Genomic DNA, 14,905 nt, shown 5'->3' with positions numbered 1-14,905 from the left:
AATGTGAGAGAGTTTTCTTTTCTAATATAATCAAGTGGAGAAATTAATGTGAATGTTAAAATTAATGCATCAAGGCATTCGAGAAATGTGGGAGTAACCCGAGAAGCATGTGGGACGGTGGGGAGGCAACATAGGGCCTTAGGCCCTAGGGATGTGATTAAAGTAAGATTAAAACGTCATTAAGAGCAAATGGAGTCACGGGCAGGGATATTTTCAAGAAGTATTAGAAAATTTCAAAATTAAAAAACAACGAGCAGGACATCTACACGTGTGAAAACTATACCTGCTGTGGCCCGTGCTGGCAGCTTCCTCTACACGAAATGAAAAGCCGCTTACACGTGGCATCATATTGACCGTAGATATCTGTACTAATCCATGCAAAACCTGGTCCGCCGATCTCTGGATCTCGTACTGTTAGCAAAGCCTGCTTACATCCACGTTTATCAGCTAACCGAGTGTTAAAATCACACTAATTAGCCAAATAGCTTCTTATGGGCGGTCGAGATTTTTGATTATAATCAATACTAGATTACATAATAAGGTTTAGCTTCCCCTAATCATGAGTGACTCGTGACTCGTGAGCACTGAGACTGAGCAATAAGACAGGACAAGTTCAGTCCTGTAACTGCAACTGCAACTCTTGCATCAGTCTGGAGCCTGATAATCTCTTCATATCCTACTGAAACCTACACATTGATGGTTTAATTTTCATATATCCTGATTATCAACACAGTTAATTGACCTCTTAAGATTAAGAACCATAATACAAAACTCATTACTGCTATAAGAACCTCTCCGTCCCAGCATTAAGTCTCTACCTCTCTATCAACCGACATGTAAAATTCCTGCTACTACCCACCATAGCCCCATGACTATCGCTGTCCCAAAGGTCGCTCCTCACATCCTTCTCTCTCTTCTAATCGTGTGTAGCTGCACAGCATTGCTTGGTTATGCTGCTGTCCTAGAGTATTCTACTGAAGATCTCTACTCAGACTCTAGGTTGTGGAACCTCTTCCAGAGCTGGAACCAGAAGCATGGCAAGCATTATCTCTCTTCTCAACATGCAGAGAAGCAAAGGAGGTATGAGATTTTCAAGAGAAATTTGCACCATATCCACCTGCACAACAGCAAGAAGGGATCCTCCTACAGGTTAGGGCTAACCAGGTTTGCAGACCGCACCAATGAAGAGTTCAAGTCCTCCAAGTTCCATGGCCTTCGATTCAACGTTTCCTCTGCATCCCCTCACTCGAGAAACAAGTGGAGAGAGTATGGCAAACATGCAGAGAAGAGCTGTAGCTCCTCCCAGCTTGCATCCTCTTTTGACTGGAGAGAACATAATGTTGTCATGCCCATTAAAGATCAAGCAAATTGTGGTCTGTACTCCGCCTTCTGGCCTGTACTTCTTGTGGGTTTGCCTTTCTCATTTTTATCTCAATGTATTGTGGTTCAAACAGATTAGGGTCTCCACATCAATGGTGTTGCAAGCTTTATGTGCTTACTATATTAGTAATCAAGTGGAGACCAGTTATTGGTGTAGGTATAACAGAGTTGTGTCACTAACAAGGGTCAGCTATGTTGATTAGCATGTTTTTAAGGCATTGACTAAGAGAAATAAACCTGATGAGGGGATGTGGTTAATGAAAATGGAGTGTGTATGAATCTGTTCTGTCTCTGCAGGGAGCTGTTGGGCCTTTGCCACTGTTTCAGCCATTGAGTCGGTCAATGCCATCACAACAGGAGAACTTGTGAGCCTTTCTGAGCAGGAATTAGTTAGCTGTGATGGCACCAACTACGGATGTGACGGTGGAGACATGGATCTTGCCATGGAGTGGGTAATCGACAATGGGGGCATTGACACAGATGCTGACTATCCCTATGGCAGCTCCAGTGGCTCAACAGGGTTTTGTGAGAATAGCCTGGTTTGTCTAAGCAACCTGTCAGTCTATGCACGTTAATCAGCTTGTAACCATGCATTTCTTTTGTTAATTTCGTACTACATAATGTGCTTTTCATAGGAAATGATGTCAAATCCCAAGTTTCATGTTATCTATGAAGGCAGTTGCAAAACTCAAAAAAACAAGCCCCCCCCCCCACACACACACGCGCGCGCGCGCGCGCGCCCTCTCCTCTGTTCAAAGCTCTTTAAGCAGATCCTTGTCATCCTGCCTGAAGATGTTGCAACTGGTGGGTACTATACCAATGGGGGGCTGTGGGGATCTTAACTGGAGACCTCCCCACCCCAAGTCACAAGCCCACACTGTTAGGTTACATGCCTGTTGGCAAGGCGGGTGAAACTTGCATCAGTACTCTTAAAAAAAGTTCTAATGCTGTGTATTTTTTTCCTTTCAGGTGAATCAGAAGGCAGTTAGTATTGATAGCTATGCGGATGTCAGTTCTTATGATGAGGATGCTCTACTGTGTGCTGCTTCCCAACAACCCGTGGTTGCGGCCATTAATGCAGGAACTCTTGACTTCCAGCTTTATGTAGAGGTATGTAGGACCTAGCAAGAAATTACACTTTTCCTGTTGTTTGACATTGCCATGAATGCTGAAGTTTAGGCTGTTGTTTGACATTGCCATGAATGCTGAAGAGCTTCAAGAATTGTGTTCTGTGCCTCTGGTGATGCATTTGTAAACTGTGGCTTTGATTACAATATTACATGCTGTGATATGTGAGTAGTACAATGTGAACACCTTGGTGATGCACTACATGCTGTCTGTGGATATTGCAAGTTGCAACTTTTGAATTTGTCATTCTTTGATTTGCATAAATATCCGCCTCAATGTGAGTGCTTAGTTGATCTAGGCGCCCTTGATGGTGCACTGGTTAGCCCCAGCAATATGTGCATTGTGCCTTGTATGTTGCATTTGTGAGCCATGAGCATATGTCTATGCTTGCCTTGTTAGGGTATATGCCTATACTAGCTGTATGGAAGGATATTCTATCTTCAAATTCCCTTGTTTAGCACTATTAGTTGCCTGAATGTGAATGCTGTTTTCAATGTAAATGCCCTTGGTGATGCTCTAAGAAGTATGAACATTTAGTGTTTACGCTACTTGTGATTTGCGAGTCTTGAGCATGTGTGCTACGCTGGTTCATATTAATTGTTGCTTTCACAATGGGTTGTGATGATATCTTATGTCTTTATTACTGTTATTTTTACAGGGTGTTTTTGATGGATTCTGTCCTGGGGAGCCAGATGATCTAGACCATGCTGTTGTCATTGTTGGATGGGGCTCATCAAATGGGCTGGATTACTGGATAGTGAGGAACTCGTGGGGAATAGATTGGGGGTCAGATGGATACGCTTACATGGTACGCAGCACGGGAGACATGGAAGGCATATGTGGGATCAACAGTGAGCCATCATATCCCATCAAGCTCTCAGTGACGCCAACTCCTGGTGTGAGTCCAGGCCCAACCCCATCACCACAGCCAGGAGGGGAGCCTCCACCAGTCATTTTGCCACCGCCCCCTCCACCAGTGTATCCACCACCCCCTTCTCCTCCAGAGGAGAAGTGTAATTCATTCTTCACATGCCCTGCTGGCGATACATGCTGCTGCATCTTTGAGTTTTTAGACATCTGCTTGATCTGGGGATGTTGCGATTATCAGTCTGCAGTTTGCTGTTCTGACCATGAGTCTTGCTGTCCACCTGATTACCCTATCTGTGATGTGAAGCATGGACTTTGCTTCCAGGTATGCATCTGTACATCTCTCTGCATCGCTCGTAAAGTCACTGCTTGATGACATCTTTCACATCAAAGGTTGCTCTCATCCTTTGGCACAAATTCTCTGCATTACACATTGGCAATGCATTCTGTCTGAAGATTGGAGGCCTTGACCTAAACTCATGTGGCAATGCATGATCTCTGAAGATCGGAGGCCTTGACATAAGCTCATATGGCATGTGTAGGCATGTGACATAGGGGGAAGCATATGGTGACTTTCATGTGTCTTGTCCATTGCTTTTCATTTATGGACTCTAGTTATTGCATTTGAATGCGGGTTGCATTGGCTTTGGATATGTGGCTTGTTATCACAGTGAGGAGAACTAGAAAAAGCTTTCTAAAATAATTGTGAATGTGGACTAATTGTTATTGTAAACTAATATTATAATGCTATTACCTTGTTGTTAATAAATAATGCAGCAGCCATTCTGAAGCAACATTGTCATTAGTGTAAGCTATATTGTAGTGTTATTATTGTGATTAAAAATTGACAAAAATGCAGTCAATGTGAAGCAGATTTTTCATCATATTATTGATTATGGTGGGTAGTTTTCTAAGTATGGTTTTGTAAATCATTGTTAATGCTGATATAAACATTCTGAATGGATTGCATTGCAGGAGTATGGGCCAGGGGCTGCAGCCAATGGGGTACCATTGCAGAAGCGCACCAGGGCCAAGTTGCACCACCCTCTTGAGCTTGATGATTTGCTTCTCCCCTTGGCAGCTCAGTGAATCACATGGTGGTTTAACTACAATCACTGCTTGTATATGCCATCTTTTTTGTGACTTTATCTCTTTCTTTGAGTTCCTGGTGAGAAATTTTGGTAGACTTGCCATATTTCCCCCTTGTTTTCTTTGGACAACAGTACTTACATGGTTCTCACCGGATTCTTTTTGGTGCAAAATGGCTACGAGGTGGGTTAGCTAACACATCTGGCAAGGCGATGGTAGCAATGCTGAAATTTGAAAGCCTTCATATGGCATCAAAGCCCTTCGAACCTTCTAGTACAGGCCTTTTAGAAAATAGGGTTATTAAAGACGACCATTATTTTAAAAATTTCTTTAAAATTTCCTCGTAAACATATATATTCTTAAGGGCAACCTAGTTTAAGGCCTTCAAATTGAAGGTTAGGGTAGGCCTTCTAATTGCAGCCCTAGATGTCAAACAGTTATATTTTGAAGGTTAACCTAGTTTATGATCTTAAAATTGAAGGTTAGGGTAGGTTCTCTTAACCTTTTCAGCCTTGGATGGGAGACAAAGATGGCCATAGTAGCAACAATCCTCCTCAGGGTGGTGCAGTCAAGTTTGGGTACATTCTTAAGTACTTTTTTTGAGGGGATGTAAAGGCTTGTAATTTATACAAGATAAAGCAAGGATGCTTAGCCTTTACGTGGAGAAAGAAGAGGGAGAACTTTTCAAAAGGAGAAAGGAGAAGAGATTGTTTTTGGGGGTTTATTTTCCACACCCTTAGATACATTGGGTCTTACAATTAATTGTCATAATGGTTTTTGGGGGTTTATTTTCTACACCCATAGATGCATTGGGGCTCACAATTAATTGTCACCATCAAGTCATTTGCTCATTGAATAAGTTTCTTCTATATATATATATATATATATATATATATATACAATACATTAGAAAGAAAATTATCCATTCTTTTCTTCTCGTATACACATATATATTTTAATATTAATCATGTGCATGTGTAAGAGAGAATATGCATACATAGATAAATACATGCATACACATATATTATGCATGTATGTATTTATCTATAGGTATGTAAGTATGTATATATAAATAGATTTATATGTATGTCGACATACACATGTACGTGCATGCATACACGTACATGATACGTGCACATGCGCACGTAGACACTCACATGCATGGACACGTGCACACAGATATGTACTCTTACACGTGCACACACAGAGATACACATACATGCACACTCGAGTTTGCTCATACATATACGTGCATGTATATACACATCACATACACAAGTACATGTACACATGCATGCACATACACAAGTACATGTGTACATACACATCACATACACAAGTACATGTGTACATACACATCACATACACAAGTACATGCACACATGCATGCACACATGTACATAAGTGTAAACGCATACATGTGCACATGGTACATGAACACATGTATGTGCATGTGCACATGTTAAAAAGGACGTACACATGGATACACCAAAACACAAGCTCAAACACATGTACATGCACACTCATAAATGGATACACCAAAATACAAGCGTACACACCACGTTTACACACTCACATCATACACATACTAGCACATACATATCATCAAGACATTTGTGCGACATGCACGCGTAAAGTCAACATTTCACAATCACATGTGTGTTCATACACATGCGTGAAAAAGAAAAGACAAATGATATTGTATGTAAGATACACTTATTTAAGAGTGAGCACACTTTAGCATTCATCATTACTTATTAAAATTTAATATTAATTAAAAAAATATGCATGTGTAATTATTTTATAAATGCACACGTATATATAGGTATATGTTTTTAAATATAATAAAATGTAGTAATATAGATCATATGTATACAAGAGTAAGGGAGACTGGCCCTCCATCCACGTGGGCAAAGGAGGCGGCGCACCTAACCGAGAGAGAGAGAGAGAAGTGCAATTGCAATTTTCTTATTCAAAATGAACATTTTTCGTTATTTTTTTGAAATTTTTGATTTTTCCTTTTCTAAAAAAGCACTCCAAATTCCTTTGAGCTGAGGAGGCGAACTTTGCTTGCAAACTGTTTTCAAGAGGAGATTTATTTTTGCTTTTGTTTTAAATAAATATATGTTTTTTTGTTTTGTTTGAAAAGAAATGTTTTTTGTTTTGTTTTATATAAAGGGGAGAAATAAGAAAAGAGACGAGGAGAAACACAAAGAAAGTAGCAATAGATTTTTTAAATTTACGCATCAATAAAAAAGCATCCTGCTACTGTGGTAGTCGTTGCATCACCTCCAGGCTAGCTCTGCTTAAGCAAACGCCTGATACCGCAAAAATCCCTATTAAGCAAGTGCCCAAATGCACAAATCTCTTCCTACTGCGCCAAGCAAGTGCTCGATGGAGAGAGATTTCTATTAAGCAAGCGTTTAATTGTGATAATCGTCGCTAAGCAAGAGTCACCTGCGAATTTTTCAGGGTTTTCTGCTAAATTAGAAAGAGAAATCAAAGATTTGCTTGCTGTCTGGGTGTACAACAATGGAGGCTCTCTCCTTCTTATAGCCTTTTTCTTGACTATCTCATGCGTTTTTTTTTTCTCGACGAATGAAAGTTCAAACCACGACTAAGTCAAAAATTAAAGGAGTGATTAGAGCGTCCAGAATCCTTAATTAAGTCAAATGAGCGCGTGTTGTTTGAAAAAATAAGTATTGCACCCGCGCATTGTTGCGGCGGTCGACCAAGGTTCCAGAAAAGTAGGGCGCGAGCGACCACACGAAAACGAAATAACTCCCCATTAATCAAAATTAACGAGGAGGTCTTCACCGGTGCTGCGAAAGCCGGTGCTGCGAAAGCCGCCAGCCTGCTCCTTCACGAGACAGCATGGCAAGACAAATGAGCGCGTGTTTTTTGAAAAAATGAATTTACGCCAATAAAACAGTAGGGCACGGGCGACCACACAAAAATGAAATACCTCCCCTTTTAATCCGGGGTCTTCACCCTTTATGGGCGATAGTCGGTGCTGCAAAAACCGCCAGCCTGCTCCTTCACGAGACAGCATGGCAAGAGAGGCATGCGATGATGTGGCAAGTTCCTTTTCTAGAATGGTGATGTGGCAAGATAGCCGTTCAATCTGCCGTCGTGTGGGGTCTATGCTGTATGACGTGGATTGGCAAGGTGGTCCAACTCTGTTTTGACATGGCGGGCTGCCAAAAAGCTTCCACGTGCAAAAGCAATGTTGGGCACGCTTTTTCTTTTTTTTGGACAATCCCACCTCCCTCCACGCAGACTTATTTTCATCCATCTTTTTAAATTAGTTTCCTAAAAGTTATAAAAGTGTATTTTGTAAAATGATTTTGGACTTTTTAAATAAAAAATGATTTGTTTTGTTACACACACACACACACACACACACACACACACACACACATATATATATATATAGAGAGAGAGAGAGAGAGAGAGAGAGAGAGAGAGTGTAGAATAATTTGGGTTTTTTAATTAAAAAATGATTGAGAAAAAGTGGTTACATTTTGGCTAGCCTTCAAATTTTATAAATTTTGGTTATTCTATGTATGCCAGGCACCTCAATCTGTTAGCTTTGAGCTCCACGTGGTCGTGCCTTCGCCTCCTCGAGCTCCTCGACCGCCTTCGCCTCCTCGAGCTCCTTGACCGCCTTTGCCTCCTCCAAGTGCAAACCAGAACTGGTAGTGCACTGTTACCTTGAACTCGATGCAATTGTATACATGAGTGTTGTAATGAATTGTTTTATAATTAATGATTCAACCTAATATAAACATCAATTCAAAACCTTCCTAAAAAGTCAAAGACTGATGACTTTTGATTAATGTTTGATAAAGATTTGGATTGTTTTGTTTTAAATAAAAGATTTATTTATATAGAATATATATATATATATATATATATATATATATATATATATATATAGAGAGAGAGAGGACTACCTAAAGATTTCAAACAAAATGTATTATATATATTTATCTATACCTCGAACTCGATGCATTCATGGATGGGAGAGGAGGCTATTCACATGAACGGCTTGATGTCAACGGTGTGGCCAACGGCAGCCCCTTTGCCATGGTAGAAGGAAACGATCGATCACTGTCTCGATTTTTGTTGTGATACCTGAGAAGCCCATGGGACCAAATCCCTTCTGCATTGCATTGCCTCTCATACCTCTTATGCTCGAATTATTGACATGCACGCCTTCAAGAACAAATTTCTTTATGAAAGTTGGCACAGTATGTGTCCTCTACATGGGGAACATGCATGTTGTTCAAACAATATGTGTCCTCTACATGGGAAACATGCATGTTGTTGAGACAAAGAGAGTAGTTCTCATGATAAGTGTAAGGGAGTTCACTAAAGGAGTAGTTTAAAACTCTTTGATCTATGAAGCTTGATGTTTTAAATATACCCATTTTGTTAACTTCAAGGTAATAAACTACGGTTAAACTTACAACTTTTTTCATTCTTTGTATTTAAAAAATCAAGGATATATATAAAACTTTATGTAAGTCGATGAAATTATAAGCTTCTTTTGTTTAACTCACATGATATTTTACATATTCCTAGGTGAATCCCTTGGGCCCGCTATTACCTTGAACTCGATGCAATTGTATACATGAGTGTTGTAATGAATTGTTTTATAATTAATGATTCAACCTAATATAAACATCAATTCAAAACCTTCCTAAAAAGTCAAAGACTGATGACTTTTGATTAATGTTTGATAAAGATTTGGATTGTTTTATTTTAAATAAAAGATTTATTTATATAGAATATATATATATATAGGACTACCTAAAGATTTCAAACAAAATGTATTATATATATTTATCTATACCTTGAACTCGATGCATTCATGGATGGGAGAGGAGGCTATTCATGAACAGCTTGATGTCAACGGTGCGGCCAACGGCAGCCCTTTCGCCATGGCAGAAGGAAACGATCGATCACTGTCTTGGTTTTTGTTGTGATACCTGAGAAGCCCATGGGACCAAATCCCTTCTACATTGCATTGCCCCTCATACCTCTTATGTTCGAATTATTGACATGAACGCCTTCAGGAACAGATTTCTTTATGCCTTCAAGAACAGATTTCTTTATGAAAGTTGACATAGTATGTCTCCTCTACATGGGAAACATGCATGTTGTTCAAACAATATGTGTCCTCTACATGGGGAACATGCATGTTGTTGAGACAAAGAGAGTGGTTCTCACGATAAGTGTAAGGGAGTTCACTAAAGGAGTAGTTTAAAACTCTTTGATCTATGAAGCTTGATGTTTTAAATATACCCATTTTGTTAACTTCAAGGTAATAAACTACGGTTAAACTTACAACTTTTTTCATTCTTTGTATTTAAAAAATCGAGGATGTATGTAAAATTTTATGTAAGTCGATGAAATTGTAAGCTCCTTTTGTTTAACTCACATGATATTTTACATATTCCTAGGTGAATCCCTTGGGTCCACACTCTCATCCATCTTTTTAAATGAGTTTCCTAAAAGCTAAAATTAGGTGAACCGCCTTCAGACATATATAGATATATATACAAATACATATACATATACATATATATATGTATGTATATGCATATACATATATATATACATATACAAATGCATATACAACCGTATATGTATGTATATGCATATGCATATACATATACATATACATATAGATACATATACATATACATCATGTGGATACCTTTTTACCATTCATTCACTTGAGCGTAGTTGGGTCTTAATCTATTCTACGTATGTGTGATTTAGTTTGTGATTCACCGTTTCGATTATTTTCATAATCCATAATTTCTTCTAGATTAAATAAAATTTAAAAAATATTTCATTAATATATTTCTTAATGATGTACAGTATGGATAACGAGGGGGAAATTGTGAGGTGTTCCATGGACGTTCAGGATAGAAGCCATTGTGCAGAGTATTCAAGACGTCAACAATCTGAGGTAAGAGAAGATAATGAGAAGACTCAACGAATAATGCATGCTTTTAAGCAATGCCAGAGGAAACTAAAAACCTCTACTAAGTGGGTGCGACGTAACCATGGTAAGAAGACTCGAAATGGAAAGAAGACAATAAATGTAACATCAGAGAATATACTCCATTTGGTCAACGACACAAACTCCCATGTGTTAAATGTGGAGAACTTGATTGCTGGTCTTGGTCAGTGCATAAGAAATCATGGAAGTGGGGAGAGCAGTTCAACTCGAGAATCAGTTTCTGCCATTATAAGTGGCAATCACGAGATCAAGGATATTGTCGAAGCTACCTACCTCCGCATAATGGATACATGTGGTGCTTTCGGAGCACACCTTTGTGATATTGGTTGTCGAAAGATAATTGATGCTATAAAAGAGCAACAAGACAAGTTAAGTGCCCATGTTGATAGGCTTGGAATGGAAGTATCAAGCCTTAAAGTAACATTGAATAGGTTTGGGGCTTTACTTACCCAAATGAGTCGTAGATTGCAAACACGTGGAATGTAATTACTCAATTGGTTCACCAATTAGGAGTTGATCTTATGATCCTTTTGTAATGCTTATGACACTATTATCTTTTTGTAAGTTTGGGCTCTAAGTACTCTAATGATAATGATGGTCCTTTACTTACCAAAATGAGTTATAGATTGCAAACACGTGGAATGTAATTATTCATTTGGTTCACCGATTTAGAACTTGTTGATGTTATGATCCTTTTGTAATGCTTATGATAGTATTTTCTTTTTGTAACTTTGGGCTCTAAGTACTCGAATGATAATGATGGTTCTTTTTGTCTCTCAGATATCATTGTGTGTGTGTGTGTGTGTGTGTGTGTGTGTGTGTGTGTGTGTGTGAGAGAGAGAGAGAGAGAGAGAGAGAGAGAGAGAGAGAGAGATTGATTTATATATGTGGATATAATCTCTTAGTATTTATATGGAGATTATAGAGAATGTCTCTTTTAATGGTTTTTTATAGAAAATTCTCTTTTTATGGCTTTTTGTCTCTTATATGTACATGGGGGGAAGAGAGAGAGAGAGAGAGAGAGAGAGAGAGAGAGAGAGAGAGAGAGAGATTTCTAAGCTTGGTTTGGTCATTGGAAGACATTGGATGTTGATTTTATAATGTTTGATAAAGATTTGTCACATTGTTATTATCTTTTTATAAGTATATATGTAATGTTTTAGGATTATAGATTTTGTCTGTTATTTTTTTATATGTAAGTTTTAAGGAAAAATGTGAAATGAAGTTAAGGAGATGGAAAGAGCTCTCATCTATTCTACTTTGTGGATCAATGTAGGTACATTAGCTTTTCATAGGACTGCCATATTGTTGATTTGTCATATAGTTTGGGTCTTCCTTAGTCTTTTGAGGTAAGCTACCAAAACTTTGCTTTATTTTTGTTTTTCTTCTTAATTGTATGTTTATTTTTAGAATTTATGATTTTTAAATATGAATAGTTCGATATAGTTTGATAAGAGCATAAGGATTTTAATGCTCATGAGAAAAGATGAAACTTGGCAAAGATCAAATAAGTTTATGACATTTACTTACCTACATATAAGCACAATCTAGCTTGAGTCAAAGGGATGGATATATATCTATATATATATATATATATATATATATATATATATATATATATATATGCATATGTATATGTATATACATATACATATGTATATACATATACATATGTATATATATATATATATATATATATATACATATATATATATATATATATACATGTATATATATATCTATACATATGCATATATATATATATACATGTATATACATATATATATACATATATATACACATGTATATATAGATGTATATATATATATATATACATCTATATATACATGTATATATATATCTCTATATACATGTATATACATGAATATATATATATATATGTGTGTGTGTATATATGTGTGTGTGTGTGTGTGTATATATATATATATACATATACATGTGTATATACCCACTTTAGACTAGACCGCTTAACGTCGACTTAGAGGGTTATTTCTACCCAATCGATGGGGAGACTTGAACCCAGGTGGGTAAATGTCATCCCGAGAGAGAGAGAGAGAGAGAGAGAGAGAGAGAGAGAGAGAGCTTTATAATCTTTTAGTATGTATGTGAAGATTGGAGAAAATCTCATGAGGGATTGTATATTATGTGTATACACAAATATTATAGAAAAAATATTGTTATTTTTATTCAATGTTTACTATTTTATAATAAAGATACTGACTTTATTATTTTATGATGGAATTAGGTTTATAGCAAGAATGGTAGAGACACGTAGTTTGAGGTGTCCTCTTCAGACCATTTCCTTGAATGCTCCAAGGAAAAGAAGAAGAAATGAAAAAATAAAATGTGCACAGGAGTCAAGGGATAGTGAACCTCATTGTTGTGATGCAAGGATGCATAATGTTACCTGTAATACTGGTGATGTATTGATGCAAGAGACTCATAGGATTCTTGCAAAAAACGATACCTTTTGTGCACAAAAACAAGTAGCAAAAGAAACTTTGATGTATTTACCTCAATCTAGCACTAAGAGGTCTCAAATTGCCCTAGGTGGAGATAAAAGGATATCTAACAAGAGTGCTAGAAGTGTTCGCCGTGAAATTGCTAGGAATAGGACTCTTTTGAAAGAAATAACAAGGGAAATGGCAAGTGGAGTTTATTCAGGAATATCACTGGTTCAATGGAGACTTACAAGAAGGTACCGTCGCTTCATCGCTAGAAATAGGACCTCTTATAATGCAGCTAGAAGAGTAAATGAGGGTAATGCAATTACAATGTCTTCCTTTTTTGCCCATGAAGAGAGAGAAGTACCATTTGCTAATACAATAAGAAGGGAGAGTATCGAAGAAATTCTCTCTTATGTATTTGAAAAAAGAAAGGGAGGGATTTTGTCTATCCTCCATGAACTCCCGCCCGTACAAGGTACACATGCAGCTCCTTGGCCTTTGGTATATTCGTGCACTTTAAGTCACTCATTAGGAGGGATGACACGTGAGTGTCGGTTTTGTGGAGCACAGTTATGGGCAAGTGAAAAGAAGATGAGTTGTGGACAGGTTCTTGGCAAATATTGTTGTAAACATGGGCGTGTGTCTGTTCCTTCACTTGCTGAACCACCTGAGCCATTAAGGTCTCTTTTGATTGGTAGTGACACTACAAGTAAAAAATTTCGAGAAAACATCAGGGCTTATAATAGTGTGTTGGCTTTTTCATCATTGGGTGCACAAATAGATGACTCCCTCTTTCACAATAGTAGTGTCTATACTTTCAAGGTGCATGGGACTGTTTATCATCGGATTGGGTCCTTGGTCCCCAATAATATGTACAATCCTAAGCCACAGTTTGCACAGTCGTATGTGTTTGGAATTATAAAATCGACTAGGTGTCATGAATGGATTGGAATCCACAACCCTAGAAACACTTCAATCGATGATGCACACTTCTAATCCATTTGCACAAGCTTTTAAGTATGTGGGAAGAATGTTGAGTGACAATCCAAGTTTGGATTTGAAAATGACTATATGTGAGACGAAATCCACATCTAGGCAGTACTCAATGCCAACAGCTTCCGAGATTGCTGGTATCATGATTGATCAAGGTGATGATCATAATGTTGGTCGTCGTGATATTTTATTGCATACTCGAGAAGGCACATGCAAACACATCTCTAATTTGCATAGATGCTATATGCCTCTTTTGTACGTCATGTTATTTTCAAGAGGGGAGGATGGATGGCACTTGAGAATCCCTTATGCTGATGCACGAGTGCATTGAGAAATGGTCATTGTGTGACTCAACGACAATACTATGCTTATCGATTGCAAATTCGCCCAGATACAAATGCATGCTTGCTACGTGGTGGAAGGTTGTTGCAACAGTTTATGGTTGATGCCTATTGCAGTGTTGAAGAGTCACGATTATCTTGGCTACGCCATAATCAAAAAAGTTTGCGTTCAGAGGTTTATAGTGGTTTAGCAGACATGCTTCACGTGGAAGAAAGTGGAAGTGGTATTGCAGGAAGGACAGTGGGAAGTAGAATAGTGTTACCTTCTAGTTTTACTGGTGGGCCACGACAAATGTATCAACTTTATCAAGATGCCATGGCAATTGTTCGTTCAAAGGGTAAGCCCGATTTATTCATTACTTTCACCTGTAACCCAAAGTGGCCAGAGGTATTAGATGCTTTACTCCCGGGGCAAAGTGCATGTGACCGGCCTGATTTGACTACTAGAGTATTTCACCAAAAACATTCAGATATGATGAAAAATATCGTGAAGAAGGAGCTCTTTGGTAAGGTGATTGGATATGTGAGTGTCATTGAGTTCCAAAAAAGAGGATTGCCTCATTCACACACGTTATTGATCTTGGTGGATAGTGCCCATAAAC

The 14,905-nt window shown here is 38.0% G+C and overlaps 1 protein-coding gene across 1 annotated transcript; it reads left to right on the top strand.

The window, feature by feature from the left end:
- Positions 1-687: 687 nt before the first annotated feature.
- On the top strand, positions 688-4,561 carry LOC147618904 (low-temperature-induced cysteine proteinase-like). The gene is made up of 5 exons (XM_086774006.1): positions 688-1,373; positions 1,678-1,919; positions 2,350-2,490; positions 3,167-3,700; positions 4,351-4,561. The coding sequence occupies exons 1-5, from the start codon at positions 869-871 to the stop codon at positions 4,462-4,464; spliced, it is 1,536 nt and encodes a 511-aa protein (XP_086630132.1). The 5' UTR covers positions 688-868; the 3' UTR covers positions 4,465-4,561.
- Positions 4,562-14,905: the final 10,344 nt, after the last annotated feature.

This window comes from Cibotium barometz, chromosome 34 (genome assembly GCF_041138505.1).
Source record: "Cibotium barometz isolate CiBa-2024 chromosome 34, ASM4113850v1, whole genome shotgun sequence".
Taxonomy (NCBI): Eukaryota; Viridiplantae; Streptophyta; class Polypodiopsida; order Cyatheales; family Cibotiaceae; genus Cibotium; species Cibotium barometz.
This window is presented reverse-complemented; position numbering and strand designations above follow the sequence as displayed.